Source organism: Mesitornis unicolor, unplaced genomic scaffold (assembly GCF_000695765.1).
Source record: "Mesitornis unicolor isolate BGI_N332 unplaced genomic scaffold, ASM69576v1 scaffold16449, whole genome shotgun sequence".
Classification (NCBI taxonomy): Eukaryota; Metazoa; Chordata; class Aves; order Mesitornithiformes; family Mesitornithidae; genus Mesitornis; species Mesitornis unicolor.
Window position 1 is genome coordinate 1 of NW_010205360.1, and position 21831 is coordinate 21831.

At 47.4% G+C, this 21831-nt stretch overlaps 1 protein-coding gene across 1 annotated transcript; it reads right to left on the minus strand.

Annotated features, from left to right (window-relative positions):
• Positions 1 to 119: 119 nt before the first annotated feature.
• LOC104546085 (F-box/LRR-repeat protein 20) lies at positions 120 to 18833 on the minus strand (the record flags this gene model as incomplete). The annotated part of the gene is made up of 11 exons (XM_010191378.1): positions 18772 to 18833; positions 12750 to 12804; positions 10483 to 10557; positions 8375 to 8469; positions 7866 to 7934; positions 7616 to 7711; positions 6330 to 6456; positions 3790 to 3864; positions 2055 to 2185; positions 665 to 725; positions 120 to 164 (listed from the first exon to the last, which is right to left on the minus strand). Coding segments are annotated over exons 1-11 (891 nt in total), but the record flags the coding sequence as incomplete, so codon positions are not given.
• Between the last annotated feature and the right edge of the window lie 2998 nt (positions 18834 to 21831).

Consider the following 21831-nt stretch of genomic DNA (forward strand, 5'->3'; position numbering starts at 1 on the left):
TATTATTTTAATTTCCCTTTGAGGAAGGCTAACGGTAGCACAGACACCCCGGTTTTATCTCAAGTTGTTGCCATATTCTCATTAAATCCCTGCCAACAGCCCGAGGTGGCACCTCCTACCTGGACGCACTCCTCCAGGTCCATTTTTTCGAGCTCGTGGCAGTTCTGGGGACAAACAGAAAACCAAACACACAGAGTGAGCGCATGGTTCAGACAGCAAATACAAACACAAGTACGATAACAACAGTTCTTTTTAAAAATGAGTTTTCCTCCTTAAATCATCACGGCTGGAAGCAAAGTTTGCTGCTTCTCTACAAACAGCACCCAGTATAGTAAAGAAAATCTAACAGTTTCACTCCTTTAAAGGTACAGAGGGGTTTTTTTGATAGAAATTAAATTTGGAGTCAGTTCTACACAACACATTAATCTAGAAAGGCAAACAGCAAAGTTTACAATTCCCAAGTATTCAACATTTCACGCAGTTTGGATGTGTGGGTCAGGACCATGCCAAAGATTACATCCAACCTCATTTTTGTAACTTAGCTTCCACTCAAACCTCAAGATCAAAAGCATTAAAAATCTCCAGGTAAAAGCTACTGCTGGTTCCCATCCATCACGAAAAGACAGCAAAGGCACTTGATGAGGAAGGGGAAAGGAGCACTTACCCTTGCTAGAGTGGTAAAGCCCACATCTGTGAGTTGAGAACACCTTGCAACTTCTAATATTCTGCACAGAAAGAATCAATAATAACCACGGTGGAGTCATTCTGCTTCCCAGAGTTTCACCAAAAGCCTCCAGCAAACCCAGAAAAGTTGGACCCAGTTTGGGCTCAGAATTTGCAGAGAGCGCCCACCCTCTACACCTGAGCGCTGGTCACGGGGAAGGAGGAGTTGGGCTAAAAGGGGACACCTGGGGTCACCCAGTCCATACCCCACAGGTATGAGCCGAAAAATGATGGACTAAGGTGTCCTTAGAAACCCCACATTGCTGGATGCTCCTGAGCCACCTCCCTCTGCTTTCCACCCCATACACATGGTGAGAAAAGGTGTAGGAATGAACACTTAATGCCATGACAGAAGAGTCTGAAGTCTTCTAAGAGGCAAAGCGCTCGCTGCAGTGGCAACAGAGAAACTTTCTGGCAGTTACAACTACACAGAGGTTTCCTTCAGTGTTCATGTATTTATCTACCTTTACAGAAAAGGAAACCAACTTTCCTAAAGTGCATCATGCATTTGACCATAGGGAACTTACTAGTGTAAAGCTGCAGCTTTAAATAACACAGCTCTGGAACCAAAATGCTATGTTACCTTCCTCTTTCAACACTGGTTTCCATACATTTGTATGCTGCACTTTGTACCCATAACTCTTTAAATGATCTATCACAGAACACAGTTGTGTTTTCTTTTCCCCTGGAAGTCGCATTTTACGCCGTTTAATCCAGGCCACTCAGCTGGTGCAGATGTCAGATAATAAAACTGCCTCTTCTCTCTGCACCTGGCCATTCTCTGAATTATAGCGAAACTTGTCCTAATAAAACAAAGTCTTAAAAAATAATAATTAAAAAAAAAAGAAGCGAGCACCTGCAGAGATGTTGCTGGAAGCTCACCCTGTCAAGCAGAGTGAACGCTTGCACAAATTCCACCTGCTACAAAATCATCATGAAAAGTAAGTTAAAATCACACGTCAAGAGGAAACAACGTTGATTAAGTGTGTTTTCGGTTCCCAATGCAGAAGTAACCTAACCTCAACTGTTTTTCATAAAAGAACAACAGCAGATACGCAATGGAGACTGTTGCTAAATGAGTTTATTGGCAGCGCACAGCACCATGGCATGGAGCTCTTTTACCACTCTTCTACTCGCACTGGTTTAGAAAGCAGAAGTTTGGGTAAAACTACGAGCATCTCACAGCAAATGCCTGGAAAAAGCTCTGTGATAAAAACACCTTTTCAGAAAGGCCTTCAGAGTCCAAAATGGCTCAAATATTGCACGATCACATCAACAAAATCCTTTGCTCAACGTGCAACGGGGCTGGGGTAACTGCAGGGAAAACTTACCTAAGCCGTGGGCAGTTCTGTCCCAGGGCATTCAGGATGGCATCTGTAATGTTACAGCAGCCTGAAGCACACAAGGATTGCAACTTGTGGCATCCTCTGCATATTGTAATGAGACCATCATCTGTTATTTGCTACAAGAAAAACAATAACAGCATCACAAGCCATAACAACGTAGGTGGAGGTGCAAGGCACTGCATAGTTTCCTTCTCGGGCTTCCAAGCAGGCACTTAACTGACGCCAAGCGACGCTTCTTTCAACCCCAAAAACGCATTCAACTATTTCACTGCAGCAGCTGAAACAGGATAAGCCACGCTGCAGTGACTTGTAAACACTCGGAAAGTGATTCCACATGCACGGAAAGGTTTCAGCGCCTGGGCCACGGGAGCGATGGGGGCAGGCACGGCAGCGGCAGGCCCAGCTCAGTCTGCTGCCTTTCTTTGCGACCCACGCTCATGAAGACTTTCTGGGCTGAAACTCAAGACAAGAAAGCACCCAACAGTCAGGGTTACCCATGAAATAAGCAGCAGTTTTAAAAAAATACACTCCAGTGCTTTGGGACCAAAACCTGAAATGTGAGAGAATGGTTTACAGCCTAAATCACGATAAATTGATTCCATGGCACAGCAGCTCCATGGACCTGCTGCATCCCAGACATACAGGGTCCATCCACCCTCGTGTGCTTTGCTCTGGGATGGCACCGGTGCACAAATCTGCTCCAGATGTCTCCCCACACGAGCAAGACCACAAAGGGCTGGGGTTCTGTGTGGCTGTGCCAAGGACCTGCATGGGATCAAGGGCAACGAATGCAGCGGGATGGGGAAAAGGGACCTGCATGTGCTGCAGGACCAGGTCAAACCTCGTTCAGTTCTGGGTTTTCAGAGGCAGCCAGACCCAATTCCTGCAGAAAAGCACCAGGAAAGGGACAGGCACTGCTGCTTTTAAAACAGCAAAGAGCAAAAGCCTGTGGGCTGCTAAGTGTGGAGGGAGATGAAACAGAAACTGAGTAAACTTGGTATTTTCGGTTAAGGCGATCAAGAACTTTATCAGTTTGCTTCCCCCTTCTTGCCTCTCCCTTCGACACAGGTCTGTGGCTTGCTCACAATCCACCTCCTCCTTTGCAAGCTCCAGTCTCTCACCAGTCTGGTAACTGGTAAAGCTACATAACAGGACTGGGAACGGCCAGCCCTGCAGCCCCCAAAGGGCTTGCCCTCTTCCATGGAAAAGGAAGAGACTGAGCAGTTACTCACTGTCGCGCTAACTGCATGATGTATGTACAAAGAGCCCGTTCCAATTTCCTTTTTGGCATAAATATACATTTTTGGCACTGTTGAATAACTGGTTCAGAGCCCTCCTGTGCAGGGAAACTGCACTTTCTGGGTGAATTTTAGGAAGAGACAGAGGAGCCGCCTGGTTAGATCAGCACACAAACACTCCGGCCCCATGGAAAGAATTTTTCCAGCTCATCCTGCAAATGAGTTTAGAAACCCTATGGGCAGGGCAGAGACACAAACAATTCTGACAAAGCAAATGCTACGACACCGTTTTGGGTGCTTTTTCGACATTACCAAAGAGCTGCTTTTCATCAACTATTTCTAAAAGTCTCATAAATTGACAATTGCTCTGTCTGCACCCCCGATGTTTCTGGGATGGAGCACGTTCTGCACGGTTCTGCTTAGAGGCAGCCTTTAAACGCACACAACGGCCGCGTCGGGAAATCATGGGAAGCTTTACTTACTAAGCACGTTTGCAGGTTTAAAGTCACCAGTTCGGGACAATGTGCACCGATGTATTTCAGAGCTTCATCCTCAAGCTGGAAAGAGAAATTTAAGGATTTAACTTTAAGAATTTAAGAATTTCAATTTAAAAAGTTAAGAATTTAAATTTAAGAATGTACGAATTTACATTTAAAAATTTAAGGATTTAAATTTTAAAAGTTAAGGATTTAAATTTTAAGTTAAGAATTTCAATTAAAAAAGTTAAGAATTTCAATTAAAAAAGTTAAGAATTTCCATTTCAAAATTAAGAATTTCAATTTAAAAAATTAAGACTGAAGCAACCTGTTAAAACACTTGAAGGAATCTTCAAAAATAAAGCTTTGGGAACAATAAAGCATCTGTGGTTTGGGTACCTGTGGGGGAGGAGGGCAACGCGCCGCAGTCTCAAACTACACAGAAATAACTGCATGGTTGGTTTTTTTTTTTACACCATCGCAGGAACAGAGTTCAAAGACCCACGCCACTGAGTTACTCATTTAAAGAAAACGCTGATCTGATCAAACATGCATAATTAACAAAGCAAGTTGTGAAATCAGAAACTTTACAGGAATGAAGGAAACGCTTCGCTAGCGAGGGCCTGTCAGTAACACCATTTTTCTACTGCAAAAAAGCCTTATTTCAATGCGAGAAGCACAAACGTACCCAGGTTGCTTTCTGCTGATAAAAAAGCCTGCTATTCTTAAATCTATAAGAACAGATGGCAAGTAATTGATAACAAGGCTGTATTGCCATCAATATTACTCACGACTCCATAAATTACTAGAAACTCAAGCTGTTTCTCTGACCTGAATTCTCAAAATAGGCCGAGATTGTTGTATCTTTAATCAAGTCCTTTTTACAGCCATGTACACCCATCTCACGTATTAGAAACCCAGCAGTGATATAAATTTAGAAAAACTACGGCCTGCAGCCCGTAGCCTGTTACTGCGCTGCGCACACAACCAGGGTGTTACTGCTCTGCTTATCACACCAACCTGGGGGAACTTTGTGTCCACGCACAGGAGAAACACGCTGTTTGCAAAATAACAACATCTATCTGCTCATCTCTACACGGCGGAGGAAAATGGCAGTCATTGACTCGTATTTAAGGAATCTCTACCCCAAAGAAGAAAAACAAATCCAAACCAAACCAGTGCCGGCAGTGCTCAGGGGCAAGGACCCAACAGAGCAGAGATCGGCTTCCAGGTCTACCTGGAGGCTCTTGAACCCTTGAATCACAGAATCACAGCACGTTAGGGATTGGAAGGGACCTCCAAAGCTCATCCAGTCCAATCCCCCTGCCGGAGCAGGAACACCCAGATGAGGTTACACAGGAAGGCGTCCAGGCGGGTTTTGAATGTCTGCAGAGAAGGAGACTCCACAACCTCTCTGGGCAGCCTGGGCCAGTGCTCTGTCACCCTCACTGAGAAGAAGTTTCTTCTCCAATTTCAGTGGAACCTCCTGTGTTCCAGTTTGTGTCCGTTACCCCTTGTCCTATCATTGTTTGTCACCGAGAAGAGCCTGGCTCCATCCTCGTGACACTCACCCTTTAAATATTTATAAACATGAATGAGGTCTCCCCTCAGTCTCCTCTTCTGCAAGAGAAGAGTCTCTGCATCACAGATTTCAACTCCTGCAGGGTCTGTTTTACTCTCCCTTCTCAAATATAAGATTCTGAGATACTCATTTGCTCCTTTCTAGACTATCTGTCTGCATTAAAAAGACCCCAGCCCTCTTAAGTTAAAAATAGTAAGAATTGGCCCCTACTTTCTCTGCAAAACAGCTTTGCAAGGAGCTCTTGCTCATTAAAAGAGTAATGCTGAAGGCTGATGTTCCCAGGTCATAATTTATACAACTTCTTAGTAAGGAGAAGTATTTATTACACTTTTCAATGACTTACCAGGTAAAACAGTAAAGAAAAATTAGAGGAAGTCAGCCTAAATAACAAAAACTATTACAACAAAACGTAAAAGAAATATAAATAATCATTGTACCAAGAAAACCCCAACCACTTTCAGCTGTAAGAGTCAATGCACCATTTCTAGATTTCAGAGAACAAGCATCACAGCTTCTTCACAATACACTGTGATGTCTCAAGAGTTATAAGAAAATATTTGAGGGAATGGTGCTGTGCTCCTGACTGGTGCGGGGAGGTCTTTTCCAGGAGTCACATACGCGGTGATGCTCTCTGAGGCTTCAGAAAGGGAAGCCTCCAGCCATGAATAACAGAGTTATCTCCTCTTTAAAAAAGTTTGCTCAGTGTGTTTCTGACAGGAGAAAAGAAGAATGATTTTACAGCGAGATATGCAATTTGTTCCCTGTCCCGCTATTCACGCTGAGCTCAAAGCTATTAAAGAATTTCAATAAAAGCAGTTAATCTCCAGCAGATTGTGAGTAATTTCAGTAACGTAACATTCCTGGAAATAGAAAAATCAACTTTACTCCATCCCCGTGCTTTCAGTCCCAGCAGAAATAAGGCAGCTGTTCTCATGCAACGTGAGCACCCTCCGTGGAGCCGTACCTGCGTGCAGCCTCTCAGAAACAGGGCTTTGAGGCCTCCGCAGCCCCTCACCAGCGCCTGGATGCCATCCTTCGTCACTTGGTCGCACCAGGAGATATTCAGCTGTTCCAGCAGCGGGCACCCCTCGCTTTGGAGGTGAAAGGAAAAGCATGGGGAAACTTAAATTCCCAATTCTGGAACCCATGTGAGCAGATGAACACCCACACCCCCACACCCACGGGGAGCACGTTTGTCACACACCATGGGCAGATGTGAGAGCTCTCCAGAGGCAGCATCAGGAGCTCTAACACAGGCTATCAGTAGGGTCAAAAGACCAGTTTATCCCATTTCGGACCCGTCCCCAGCTCCTGTACCAGCACAGACACCATGGGCTTTCTGGGACTGCACACAACCAAAGCACCCTCCACGAAAACCAGTCCCAGGGTCAGTTCCTGCCACGCTGCTGCTAACTTCCAGGTGTAACTTTGCCTTTGCCAATAGCTACCAGCAGGAGTAATGCTCAAGTGTAATTTGTCATTGGGAAGAGATAAATACATGCTCTCAGGTATTTAAGATAGCTGCAGCACACATGTGACCACGTGAAATTAGACAAGGAAAATTCCCAAGGGAAGGAAAAAACAGGCTACAAATACAATTTAATCGTTCATTCGTTCTTTCAAATCTGTGTTTTCTTCTGCTCTCTCTTCCCGTGACACAGCTTTCCTGTATTTTCTTTTACTCCACTGGCGAATGACTTGCATTTTGTTTTCACATAGCTTGGCCCCTGTTACCTTCAGTGGTTTTTTTGCTTCCTTTTCCCTGTCCCAATATCTTCCCACCAATGCCTGTCTGTCCTTTCCTTTTCTAGATTACTTGGCAACTCCATTTAGCAGATTTAAGCAGTTCTATGTCTCCTAAGCAGTTAAAAAAGACAAACAGTCACACATTGGTGCTCCCCTGCACGCTATGCAAACCATTAATGGCACACTTACAATGAAGAAGCTGACTGTCAGTAAATGAACATTTTAAAAGGCTTGTTTCCCCCAAAATCCAAGACTTTAATAGAATATAATTCTTCTACTGCTGCTAACCATCAGGATGGGTACACACAAGGTCAAGGGCAGCTTTTACTGAGCCCTCCTCTGCCTCACAAACCAGGAGGTGAACGCTGAGCTCTGCTGGGAAATGCCCAGATTCTCATCCTGGTTACTCCCCAGCCTGTGCCCATCTCCTCCAAGGCACAGGGGGCAATGGTGGGTCACACCGTCTGGAATTCACCGGCCAAAATCACTGGTTTTGCCTCCTACCTGAGCGCTTTCAGAGACAGGTTGGTTATGGACGTGCAGGAAGCCAAGTCGAGCTGCCGGAGTTTCGAGCAGAACTTACTCAGGCTGGTACACGTCCTGAAAGAGCACGCAGGAAACACTCATGTTTTACATGACATGCATTGTATTATCTACTGCACGCACAACCACGGCCTTCCTTAAAAAGGAGATGGAGAATTTAAAAGGGCGCACACAGAAAAGGGGATGGCGGGGAGAAAAAGGTTTTACTCACGCATCTGTGATCTTGGTGCAGCCATTTAGGTTCAATACTTCAATATTTCTGCAGTTCTGTGCAAATGTCCTTTATTAAAGAAAAGGGAAAACATGGTGTTTTTTTCAGGGAATAGCTTTGCAGATGTTTTACAGCGTTTGTTTCAACTGTATCATCAGCTACAATTTTACAAAATTATCTCAAGCAAAATGAATAAGTAAATAAAATAATCTCTACGTTGCCCCGTATCTTGCCTTGGGATTTCCCAGCCTAAAGGCAAAAGTCTGTAATTCAGCACTGATTACTGCTTAGCCTGTAGTAGCAGCTGGCTCTATTTTAATGAGAATTGTGAAAAATGGCTACTGTGTGAAGCTAAAAAGTGATCAGTTTAAAAGGCTTATATACGTTAATGCTCCCAACGTTTTAAGGTAGACACAGAGGTTAAAAATGTCAGTCCCAAAGTATTCATAAATCACCCCAGAGTTATCCTTTCTATCGCATGGAAGAGGAGGAAGAAGCCGTACCAGTACCTTAATGCATTGTCTCCCACCACCAGGCAGCCGCGCAGGCTCAGCTTCCGCAAGAAGCCCCCACACCTTTTGGAGATATTCTCAACCACTCGGCCCTGCCGGAGACAAGGCAGCACGGTAAAGTCCCCACAGCGACAGCGGTGCCCAAAACCACGAATTCGAAATTTTGCAGACAAACAACAGTTTGTTATTCTAAGTAAAACGGTGCTAAGATAACAAAAATGCCACGGTGATAATCTAAGGCAGGGAGAGGGGGAATAATTCAGCTTCTGAAGATGGAGAGAGGGAAGAGTTCCCTAAAGCCGTTCAGGCCAGCGACTGAGACTCTTCCTCTGGTTCAGAGCTCCCGGACATCGATGGGGACTGCCCCGGGAAGATGAAGGAAGCCACTGTGACAGCACGGGCAGGTAAGATTTACAAGTGCGTGCAGTCAATGGACTATAAATGGATATACTTAAATCTCTGTTCAAAACAGAGATGAGGCAGAACCTGCCCACGAGTTCTGTTCTCTCAGAAAAAAAGGATTCAAAGATTTGTGTTAAAGAGCTCTAAAAAAAATGCTTTTTAAAAGTCAGATTTGTAATCAAGGGAAGCATGAAGTGCAAAAAACAGTGAGAGAGTATTTGTATCAGTGTCCAGAAATTCAAAAAACCTTCCCCTCTGCTTTAGTCCACGGGGTTGTTCATCACAGAATGGGAACATCGCTCGGTTCTTCAAGTGCTAATTGGCAATTAAGACCTCTATAATGATGAAGCCATTCTTCTATCATCTTTTCCCAGTCCAAAAAATGTCAAGTGCCAGGTTGGGTACAATGTAATACACACAATCGACAAGGGACACCAGGTTAACTCCTCTAGCACACCCATGAACTCATGTGCTTGAATTAGAGGACTCAAACACGTTTATATAACAAATGGAATTTCCATCAGCTGATGGATTTACATCCCTTCAAAGCAAGCAGCATTCAGGACACCAGGAAGCCTAGCAGGTGCTTTTAGGTTAGGTACGACGTATTCAAGTGTTTTGTTTTAAAAGAGCAAGTCCATGCGTACGCAAGAACACGCGTTTGATGTACAGAGCGGTGTCACAGAACAAAGGGACACTGAAACCGGGCAAAAACTGCTCCAGAACAAGAAAATCCTCATTTCTATTCCCAGCTCTCTTGTCTCTCGCCCTCCTGCACCCCAGCGGCGAGGCTGGGGAGCTCTGACCACGTCTCCTGCTGCCCCCACGGCCCAGGCACTGCTGGTAGCTCTGCTCTGCTGCTATGGAAGTAGGTAAATATATGTGTCCAGATCTTTCAGAGCATGTTAAGAGATAAATAATGTGTGTATTGCCCAAAAGGTGTGACTCTTCAGTCGTCACCTGGCTCATGCCTCTGTCTATAGCAAGTTGAAAGGATGCACTTCCTGCCTCAGTCCTCCAACGTGTTTTAAACAGGATATAACATCCTGGAAAGAAACTTAAAGGGTTTTTTTTTTTGTCTCTTATCCTGATTAATACAATTTGAAATTTCAGAACAGCGCAAGAGCATCCATTCCTACCAGTGCCAAGTAGTTCACACCCAACAGATTTAGAGCAGCTACGAGGAAGCGTTTGCAAAGCTGCACCTTTTAGGAACAATCCTGGCCTCGTCCCCTGGAATGATTTCACTTACATTTCAATTATCAGTATTAGAGATGGACAGGAAAGGACAGACACATTGCAGGCCAGGCTTCAGAAGACGTTCAGCCGCAATGGTCTAAGTCAGCGCTACGTTAACTTTTCTTTGAGTGAGAAGAAACGCAGCCTAAGTTCTGCTGTACAACAGCAGCAGGTTTCCGCAAGAACACGCCTATTCTTCTTATTTCTGTTTGCAGAACACACACAGAAATGTTTTCTTTCTATTACTACCTTTGAGTCCTGATAGAGGTACATAATTCTGTCCATTTTCAAAAGCTGAATGGATTGTCAAGACTTTTAAAGACTCCCCGAAGCTGAGAAGAGCTGAAATTAATGATTTCTATCTCCAGGGAAGGTAAAAAGGGTTACACTGGGAGTATTAATCCATTCTAGGCTGTAATTACATTTTAACAAGAAAAATGGGTTTGTATGCCACTTAATTATACCTCAATGTCCCTCTGGAAATCAAACAGGTCAATTCGCTGCCAGTTACTGCCATCCAGGGCCAGAACATTCCATGCCTTTATCAGGGAAAAAATGTAAATGTGGTGTTAATACGACAAAAACCGCCACTGGGGACCTGGTTACAGTTGGTTCCTTTTAGAAACAACATTCTGCCTCAGATGGAAAAGCAGCAAGTAATGACAGCCAACAGGGAATAACTGCAGTTACCAGAGCCGCTTGGCTAGGACAGGGTCCCCTCACCTACACGGTGCCCTCTTCGCGTGTCCCCCAGTCCCCAAGCCCTGGCCACGTCTGCTCCCACTGCGGGGTTGGTGCTGAGCCCAGGACCGGTGCTGGAGCATCCTCAGGGTCCTGGCTGGAACCTAAACCCCTCCGCAGCATCACCAGCGCCTTTCGAGGGTGCTGGCAGGACCAGCATGGAGATGAGGGACACCAGGACATGGGCGAGGCCCAGAGGGGACCCTAAACCACTGACAAGGGCAATGAAGCTGGTCTGAGGGTGTGGAGGATCTGGTGACACTGGGACAGAGGACTAGGAGGTGACATCCCACGGCTGAAGCCATCACTTCACACACCTCCTCTCTTGTTTCCAGCAGGAGGAGGAGCTCAAGGTGGTCCCACAGGTTGGTGCACGGGTGCTGCGTCCCACAGACGGAGAAACTCAGAGCTTTGCGTCCCGCTCTTACCTGCACCACTGCTGCAGTGACAGTGTTCACTATCAGTGACTTCAGGGTCTGGTTTGGGTTTTTTAAACAAACAGAAAATCTCAGGGAGTTCATGCTATGAATGAGAAGCAGGCACGGAAAGTGAGTAATTCTGTCCTTAATGAATCAGAAAGGCTGTGCTGAAGTTTTAATTACACAACCAGCTAGATCCCGTAACATCCATCATTACGAAAGAGTGCATGTATACGTATATAGGGACATTTGTATACTACATCTATTGCATGCACTAAGCCACATCTCCATCCCAATACACCAGCTCTTGTGCAAGCCACGTACAGACTTACAACAGCTGCAGAACTGGAAGCATTGATTTTCTGCATTTTAAATCCCACTGCTGGTATTTGCTTTAAGGTCTAGGAGAAAAATCACAGCTGCAGTGGAAAAGAGATGCATGAGTGGATGCAAGTCATGCCCCAGCAGATTTTAACGTGTAACATGGGGAATACTACACACAGCCTTTCTGCAGCTCTGCGCAGATACTTGGGTCCTGTGTAAACAGCAGCAAGCAGCAAAAATGGGAGTACACCGTGACATTGGCAAGGAGCTCTGATCCGCTCTGGTCAATACTGTTCTGCTGGAGCAGGGATTTACAGCCAGAAGATCTTTTGCTAAAAGACCTATGTTATGCAGAGAGCACGGGATGATAACTGTAATGCCTAGACACCACACAGGCTGATTTTAATGCCATTAAAAATGTTCAGGCATAGTCTTTCTTTTATTCTTATGTACACTGAATAATGAAACAAGTTACGGATTGAGTTTGCACCCAGGATGGGTCAGTTTTGTACAGGACTGGCTCTGCCGGCTCGGGGAACGCACCACCACAAACACCTCCCTGTGCAACCACCTTCCCCTGCTGCTGCAGCAGTGCTCCCTCCGTGAGCCCGATCGGATCTGACAGGAGAGGGTATCCGAACAAATCTGGGAGCTCTCGATAACGGGACCTGCAGCTGGGAGGACTTTCCCAAGCGAATAATCCAAGCTGGATTTCATCAGCTGAAGCCCACAGCATTATCAGCTACCTCAGGAAAAAAACCACCTTAAACAAAACAGACACTCGTTTTTCTTCCCCCCATGCTTACATGAACATAATCCAAGCTGGAAATGTAAACACCCATTGACTGTGCAGTATTTTAGCGAATCAAAATGTCTGTATCTCCACCAAAACGCACAAGACGCCACTTTAGACTCAAAGTTTGGGATTTCCAGCAGCGCAAGGTCTCCTGTGCACACCCAGGCTGACTGCAGAGTTCTTAGGTAAAAATTTGGCCACCTCCCTCCCTCTGTAACCTGCTCAGACACCGGCAAAACGGTGTTGAAGCTTCGAGTCCCCTTCGCTGGTGCCCCTAGAAGTTTCTGGTACTGCGGCGTTAATATGGGACACGAAATACCAACGGTTGAGTTGCACAACGCTCCCGGTACAAATCCTCCCGGTTTGCCCTGCTGGGGAGGGCTGGAGCCCCAGATTGTCACCCAAATCCTGTCAACCGCTAACACCCACCCGCAAAGAGGAAGGCTCTTACCCTGGAAACTTGAGCACAACGGCACAGAGTGACCACATCCAGGAACGAGAAAATTCTGTAACAGAAATAAAGGACACCTTATTGGTTATCTGCACTGAAAACAAAGAGAACGGGGAAACAAAGGGGAGGACAAAAAGGACTGGAGGCAGCAAAACTGCTTTGTATTTCGGTTGAAAGCTGGACTGTGAAAAGAAGCGCAGAGCTAGCAGTTAACAAATGAAAGCAAAACACAAGAGATGTGAAATATTCCTCTCGCACCTCGCAGTGTTTCCTGACAGAAAACTGAACCATTACTGATCAGAACGGATGCTCACAGGTACCGTGTGATAATGGTAACAGCCAAACGCCCAGGATGTTGGGCTGTTGTGGCTCCTACCTGACACAGGAGCATCGCTGCGCCCTGTGCAACAAAAACACCTCCAGCAACAGCTCTGCAGAGCGGGCAGCGGAATAATTACCAGTTACAGACCAAAGCAACGCGGCGGCCTGGTTTCAGCGCGTGGGTTATTCCTCCTTTCTCACACCATACAAACAACCATACACAATACAAACGCTGTCAGCACAGACAGGAAGGGGATTTTGTTTGCACATCTGTGGGGCTGTGTCCGGACGGTGTCCAGGAGGGGCGCGTGTGGGCTCAGGCCGACGCGGTCGCTTCACTGCGCTGGGAGGTTCCTGTTTGTTGGGAGAGGGAAATTGGGCAGTAATGTTCTGCAATGCTACGCTGGGCTGAGATCCATGCTTTTATCTCAGGCATATATCCCTCTAGAGCACACTTACAGCTCCCAGATCTGTACCAGTTCATCAATATGGCCATTTTATGGTTTAAACAAGCATATGCCACAAAACAGAGAAGGTCAAGTGCACAGCAGAAGGACTGAAAGGTCTCATTCTCTTCAACAGCAATTACAAAGCCATAGGATGAGATGTTTTTGCGAAGGTAACACAAATGTTTGACTACAAGAAAACACTTCCACGAGTGCTTTAATACAGTAAACCTGAAGACCAGGAAGAGAAGGCAAATGTTATCAAATGCAAGGCTGGGGCAAGCCATTTTGTTCCAATGCTACACACCATTCATAAAATACTCTTGTCAGATAAAGCGTGGTCGTCCAGGAGCGATCCTGAACAAACCAAAGCTCCGCTGCTCCCAAACTCCTGAGTTTCTCATGAGAGCAGCGTGTGCTGGATTAGCAATGGTTCGGTACCTGCAGCGCCTGAGTCATCTCCTCACGAGACTGCGCCTGGAGGGGGGTGGACGTGAGCGTCATCTCCCCAGATAAATACAAAGAATATTTCTGAATAAACAGCACAGATCCCCATACAGCTGGGGAAGAGGTGCTGGGAAATGTGAACAAACACTGCATGCGTGGAAACTGCACTTGGGCCTGGAGATGAACTATGAGGGGTTACCCAGGATTTTACTATCGACACTGAGTTCTGCACGCGCGTTAATACGAGCTGCACACCTTTAGATGCCCATGTATTTGCATATTGTTATAGCAAATAGGTCGAGAGAGGTTCTCCTCCCCCTCTACGCTGCCCTGGTGAGACCACATCTGCAATATTGTGTCCAGTTCTGGGCCCTCAGTTCAAGAAGGACAGGGAACTGCTGGAGAGAGTCCAGCGTAGGGCTACAAAGATGATGGAGGGAGTGGAGCATCTCCCTTATGAGGAGCGGCTGAGGGAGCTGGGGCTCTTTAGTTTGCAGAAGAGGAGACTGAGGGGACACCTCATTCATGTTTATAAATATTTAAAGGGTGAGTGTCACGAGGATGGAGCCAGGCTCTTCTCGGTGACAAACAATGATAGGACAAGGGGTAACGGACACAAACTGGAACACAGGAGGTTCCACTGAAATTGGAGAAGAAACTTCTTCTCAGTGAGGGTGACAGAGCACTGGCCCAGGCTGCCCAGAGAGGTTGTGGAGTCTCCTTCTCTGCAGACATTCAAAACCCGCCTGGACGCCTTCCTGTGTAACCTCATCTGGGTGTTCCTGCTCCGGCAGGGGGATTGGACTGGATGAGCTTTGAGGTCCCTTCCAATCCCTAACGCTCTGTGATTCTGTGATTCTGTGAAATCCTGGATCTTCAAGTTTTAGGAGAGGACACAAGCATGGCTGGGATGATACAACCACTGCATGATCAAGCTTCATGAGCACGTATAGAAAAAGCACTTTAGAAACATCAGTGTTGGCGGAAGAAGAGAAAAAGATGTTGCCGGTAGAGGATGAACGCAGATTATTTATCAATCGTGGGTGCTTATATATATGTGACATAGCTTAACAGTCCAATGTGAAGTCAGGACGGGGCAGAATAAACAGCCACGTCCTCCCCTGTGTCTCTGCACTGCCCAGAGGTACTTGCAGATTTGAGGAGCCTGGTCCAAGATATTCCTCATTTGCCCCAGGATACTCCTCATTTGTTCCTCGTGCATCGCATCACCAGACAACTGACAGCGACACACTGAGATAGTGCACTTCACCCTAACGCTGCTTTGGGAACCACTTTGGGGTTTCAGAGGTGGCTCCGTGCTCGCTTTCAGCTGCTTATGGCCAAGGCTTCCCCTTGAATTCAATGTCACTTATTCACGCACGTATGTGAGCACCGAGGATTTATTTAGCACAGTGCCAGCGTACAACAATACAAGGAAAGCCTGGGGAAATGACAGAGGCTGGGGAAAATTCTTACTTTCACCCTAGATTCCCATCATAGGAGCAAAAAAATACCAAACTCCATGGGAACGGCGACTGGGTCAATAACTACGTAAGCTTGCTGTATTTCCATTAAAAGTGCTTTCTCCACGGAAATCCTGGGCTATTAATAACAGCCTCATCCCTCCATCGGGGCTATGAGCTCTTGGCCAAATTCTTGCTTCCTGCTCCTCCCTTCCCAGTCAAACCCCAGCACAGAGGATGTGGGGGCAGCAAAGCGCTCGCCCCTCGCCTCCGAATTTAACATCGCTGGGCCTCGCCAGGAGCTCCCTTCTCGTCTGACTTTGAGACTTTGGCTCTGCAAAGCGCAGGAGCCTTTTCCAGGGTTTTCTGAACGGCTCCAGCATTCGTTCAGGAATATCAGCCCATGACTCAGCAGAACCCGGCTGTAAAAATGGCTCTTTCAGCAGCCGCCACTGCACTTTGGGTCGTTTCAGACTTGGCTCCAACTGCAACCCCTCACATGAACCAGAGCTCAGTTAAAACCCTGCAGGCACAATGACCCCAGCCAAGTTTTCCAACGCAGCCCCGAGCACAGGCTTTGCTCTCGCAGAGCACAATTTAGCCAAAACACACTGCAGTTGGAGCATTTTTCAGGTTTCAACCTCTTAATCCACTCAGAGTTTCCCAGGACTCCTCACTTTCCCACTGCCGCTCTAATGAGATTAGGGTCAAGACTCGAATGAAATCCCTGCGGGCTTTGAGGTGAGCTAGCTTAGCCCTTCAGCCTTCTAAAATTATCAGCACCAGCTCATGCCAGTGCCACCATTCCAGTTAAATTTTGCTCTGTGCTCGTTTCACGCCACGGGGACACAAACGCCCACTTTGCTGCCAACTCACCGGTCCCCTGCGCTCCATCGCTTCCCCATCCCCAGCAGAACTCAAGCTCCTGAGGAGTAAATCCCGAAGGTCAGATGGCACAGCTAGCGGCTGGACGTGCTGGAAACGGGCTTGCAGGAGGTGGCACGGAGCAAAAGCCGCTTACGGCAGAAGAGAACTGAAAACCGCTTGACCTGCCCGTGAACCGGCAAGGAAAAGACGAACTCGTGCAGCCCGCTTCGCCCTGCCAAGCGTAAGCTGTTCAGCAGCCCCACGTCACGGAGGGTAAACCTCCAGGAAAGCAGCAGAGACCACTGCTGTGCCGAAAACCCAGGCTTGTGGTTGGGGTTTGGCTTCCAGACAGAAAGCGATGGGCAGGGAGCCCTCAAAGAATGGATGAATGCACCTTTTCAGCAGGGCAGGGACACAGGGACATCATGGCCCTTCTGGGGAAACCACCACAGGAGGAATTCACCGTGCAGAGCCACCGGGTCAGGCGCTGCCCAAAGAGGAGCTGGGAGCAGTGAAGGGCAGTTAAGGAGCATCACTTTTTGCTGGTTTGGTTCATTTGTAAAGGTACATTCACGTATAAAGGCGTGAGCTCTTAGAAACGCAGCTCAGAAAGAGCTGAAGTGGGTACAGGCGTTTCGGGACACGGATTTGTGACCCATCACTGATGTCTCTACCCGTGTGCTCTCAGGGAAATGAAGGACAAACATCGCTGCCTCCAGCACCGTGGCAGGGCAGGACACGATGCGACAGATTTAAAGCACGGACACATTTACAGGAGAGATTTCGGAGGACAGCCCTCCTGAGCGCTTGACACCTCCACGCCATCCTCCCAGCCAAAAGTGTTACTGGAATCGCACATCTCTGCACCTCGGGCTGTGACAAAGGCTGCTGTTCACCCCACTGATATCCTCCCACTCTTTATTTTGCTCAAGTGCAGCTTTCCACGCTGCAGCCACATACACGAGACACCAATGCCACTGCAGAACAAACAGACCAGAGAACAAGACATTACACAGCGGCACCGCTTAAACACATCAGTCTTTGTCTTGTAGACAGCAACGCTCATTTACAGGAGATTCCTGCAGACAACTGCATCCAAGTTTCTCTTTCAAAGGCTGCACTGTCAATCCACACTAATTAATTTTCACAGTGCGCTAACAGTGAATTCCAGCTCTCCAAATCATTACTTATGAACTTTAACATTTATAAACTTCGTCTCCTGATTTAAGTCCTACACAACCCTGAGCACCGGCTCTGTTCTGCAGCAGGTCAGGATGATCAGTGATGTAAAAAGACAAAAGCAGAGGTGTGTGCACTGCTGAGAACTCAGGTTTATACTGAGAAAATCCCCCTGCTCGGTGTGGGACCTTCTCCCCTCCTTACCACAAAGCCTTCTCCAATGGTCAAGCAATGCTCCTCAACACCAGCCACCTCCCACAGCCCAAAGAGTGCTTGTTGGTCCCAGAAAGCTCACCCATGCTTTAACCAAGGTCCTGCTTCATGGGAGCCCAGTGGAACACACGTCTCTATACCAGGATCAACCCTCAAATACCCACACTATTACAACGAGGGCTTTAGAAGGCATGTATCTTGCTTCTGGATGAATAATACCGGGATAAAAGAAACCAAATCAGATTGGAGATGCCATCAGGGAGAACAGAGGAGGCAATGCAGGCAGAAGAAAGAAGTCAGACTTTTGTTCTATTTGTTTTATTTCACGAGTGAGGTAGAGGCAGTTTCCTGCGTCAGAGCTCCTCTCCGCAGACTTTTCATTGCCATTAAACGTCGACAGTACCCCACGGTTTCTTGGAGTGCAAGGATTTTGTTCGTGTTAATAATTCACGCTGCCACCCGCAATCGCCTTCACCGTTTGCAGCCTGCATGGCAGCTCACAGCCCCAATGAGCACGACTGTGCTTCAAGATGCAAGCGGTGACGACGAGGTACGATCGCACACATCCCGCACCAGGGAAGGAGAACTTGGAAAGGCACAGACATGTGTGGAAGGGAGAGGGCAGAGGTGTCTATGGAGACCCACAGCATCTGATTTCTTTGGTATTTGCCAACAGCACCATCCTGCCAGGTGCTGAGCACCCGACTCTTATAGACAAGGCACGGGACAAAGTCTGCTCGAGCATAACTGGAGCAGAGGAACTCACTGTTTATATGAAACGCTTCACACGCAGGCAGAATCCTACCCTGCACATCAGCTATACTTACAACTTATTTTCCTTAGTTCTTCCATCTACAAAAGAGGCAACTAGCAAATTAATTTACCATTTTAAAACCCCAAACCCCAATCACATTTAGCATAAGCTGCTGCCGATGCAGACCTCTGATCTGCTTCTGTTTGTCTATGGCTCTGCAAGTGACCCAATCCAAGCTGATGGTTTATGAGCACAGCAGCAAATTCAGCCACGGGCTGCAAATAACGACACCCGAGGCGGTCTCCAGGCTTAGGAAGGGAAAGGCAGCTTACCGGAGCAGCAGCTCTTTTGGAAGTTTCTTGTTGATCACAGCTTCATCGTTGTTTGAGAACATCTGTAAACAAAAACAGTTTCAACATTTTAGCCATATATTTTCATTAAGGAAACAAAGCCTGCTTCACTCTAGGGAAGAAGCTGCTGCTTAACGAGGCCGTTTCAAGAGAGACATCTGGCCCAATAAATCCCCAAAAGAGAAACTTTGGGCTCGAGCTTTCAAACTCCTGGATTGGACCCTAGTTGGATAGGATATTATATCCAATATAGTTTAAAAATGGTCCTAGAATGCTTTGTGGATTGATGGATTAAATGTAAAGTGAGTTTTTGAATTGATCTATTAAAGTACAGGATCACAGAGTCACAGAACTTTAGGAGTTGGAAAGGACCTCAAAAAATCATCCAGTCCCACCCCCCTGTCAGAGCAGGATCACCCAGACCAGGTCACACATAATGAGGGGCTCCTGTGGGCTGGTATCACCTGCAGCACCACCACGGGTTCCATCTGTGTCAGCTCTGTGCAGGCACAGCAAAGCACAGGCACATCCAAACCGTAAAGCGTAACTACGCATCACACAAGCATATGGCAAACGGCTCGGAGGGAAGGGCCACGACGAGAATGATCAAACAGCCCCAAAAGCCACCAAACGGGGGCTGAGGATACGGGCAGAGCAAGGCCGGTTTCCATAACAGAAAAGGCTGCAGGGTGCTGGAGAACAGGAGCTGAAATACAAAAGCATTACTCAAATTGTTCTCACAGCAGCCCTTAGGGACAACCAGTATTGTTTTGAAATCATAAAGTTTAGAGGTTTAAAGGGAGATCTCTGGGGCTGCATCAGGAGATAGGACCCCAGGCAAACCCTGTGTCCCTCCAGGGCAGCTCAGCCCGAGCTGTTTGCTGTAGCCCAAAGCGTTATCACAGGGCCAACAAACCCCAAACGGACTTTTGGACCCACTGAAATCACCCCAGCAGCTGAGAGAGCGAGAGAAGCTGCTCTTTTCTAAGGAGTCCTCAGAAAAAAACCCCGATGGCAAAGCCTCACGTGCTCCCTGAGGGGCATCTATGGGTGTTTAAAGACGCGGTATTGTCTTGCCATGGTGAAAAACCCAAGGAACACAACTTGCACACGGCGACGCCTGGGGAGGAATTAAAGGGATCTGTGAACTCGGGCTGCTTACAACATCTCCAAATGCAAAGCAAGGAACAAGGAGAATGAGCTTTAATTTCATTAATAAAATTTCTCTTTAATCTCCAGGAACAACTCAGATCTTCCTGGTAAAAACCGCTGCCGAAATTACAGCCCAAAACAGCCAATTCTCCTCATTGACCGAGTGGGGCTGAGTCAATCGAGTTGTGTGGATGCAAAGCAAATAAACCCGGCATCAGCTGGGTCACTTCAGTGGTGGAGGATCAGATTAAGAGTTAAAAAAGGAAAGTACGATCTGGGTGGCTTACGGAGCCGCACACCAGCCCTTACCAACAGCTTCTCGGAGCAGCCGTTCTGTACCCGAGCACCGACCCAACCCCATCACCCAGCAGAGCTAACGCAGCTTTTAATACGCTCCCATCGCTGACAGCAAACGGCCAACAGAATAAAGCCACTGTCACGAGAGAGCACTAAAAACATCGCTTTGAGCCAGGCAAAAGCCGTGTCTCCAAATCACACAGTTTGCTTTCGAGTCCTCTCCAGACACTGAAGCACGATGCCGAAGTGGGACGCGAGCTCTTCAGCGCTCCTTCCCCAAACGTCACGCAGAAAAGTGTTGTCTGCCCCCCCACAGACGCTTTTAGCGCTTCCCACCAGAAGATATCACAAGTTCGCGAGTCCTAACGGGCCCACGAGACAGGCAGCTGCTCAGCCCATTTCACACATCATTAAAGTGGGAGTTTTGCCATTTCCCCAGTCAACACCAATTCCCTGAGGTTTGTGCCCGCAGAGACGGGGGCATCTCCTCGTGTTGAGGACCGAGCGCCACGGCGGGTCACAACGGGTCACGACAGACGGTGGCGATGCTGGGAAAGGACCTAACGCACGTTCTGGGTCTGGATCACCTCGTTACGGGGCTTAGCTGGGAAATTGGGGAAATTCTGGAGAAAGCTCTATGGAAGAAATGCAGAGGAATTATTCATGGGAAGATGAGACTGGTTTCTCTTCCCCCAGTTCCAGTAAGGGGGCAGATCTGTCCTTCCCATCACTGTCCAGGCCAGAATTTTACAGCTGAGCCAGCACTCCCCACTCTCCTGGCAGAAAAGGGCGAGGGGAATTAAAGGTGCAAGTCAGACAGCGGCAGGAGACTTCCGAAAAGGAACTGGCCCAGAACAGGCCAGGAAGGATCAAAATAGGGATCCCAGCAGCAGCCGTCGCTGCCTCGCCTGTGCTGGCAAACAGGTTTTGTCTGAACTCAAAGTTATCGTGTGTGAACAGGCAACAGCCAGCGAGTGCTGTCAATGGAGGTGTAAACACCCCAGACAGCTTTGTGTGAAATGCAGGGAACTTCTTGATGTCTGCCCATTGCCAGGGCACAGCACTGGACCGATTTTCTCAAGTTTTCCTTCAAAACGCGGTGCTCAGTGACAGTTACTGCTGTGTGCAGCCACGTCCCTTACGCAGAAGGAAAGGAAAGGGGAAGAGGTTGAAATTCCCCTTCCTCTTCCACCCATTGACACCACGGCAGCGCGCAGCTCTCCTCTGAAAAATCCACTTCTAGCCGGAAGGGATAAATCTACAACAAAGCCCATGGATGCAGATACTAGACTTCAAAACTCGTATTAAATTCATATAGGCTGCTATAATCTGTTAGAAGGCGAAACAAAATGTGTCCTGCCAAAACACCAGGGCCGGACACAGCTGATACTGAAGCGTGCTGCGTTTCCCCATGAGGTTACCAAAAATCTCCTGCTGGTCTCCAGAGCAGTATCTGCAGATGGTGGAAGCGGTGCCACAGCACACACAGGATTTGGTCATTCTTGGTCGAGATGTGTTCATTTTCCTGCACATATTGTACTGCCCAAAGCTAGGAAATGGGCAGAACCTGCAGTTTTCCAGGGCTGGTGTCTG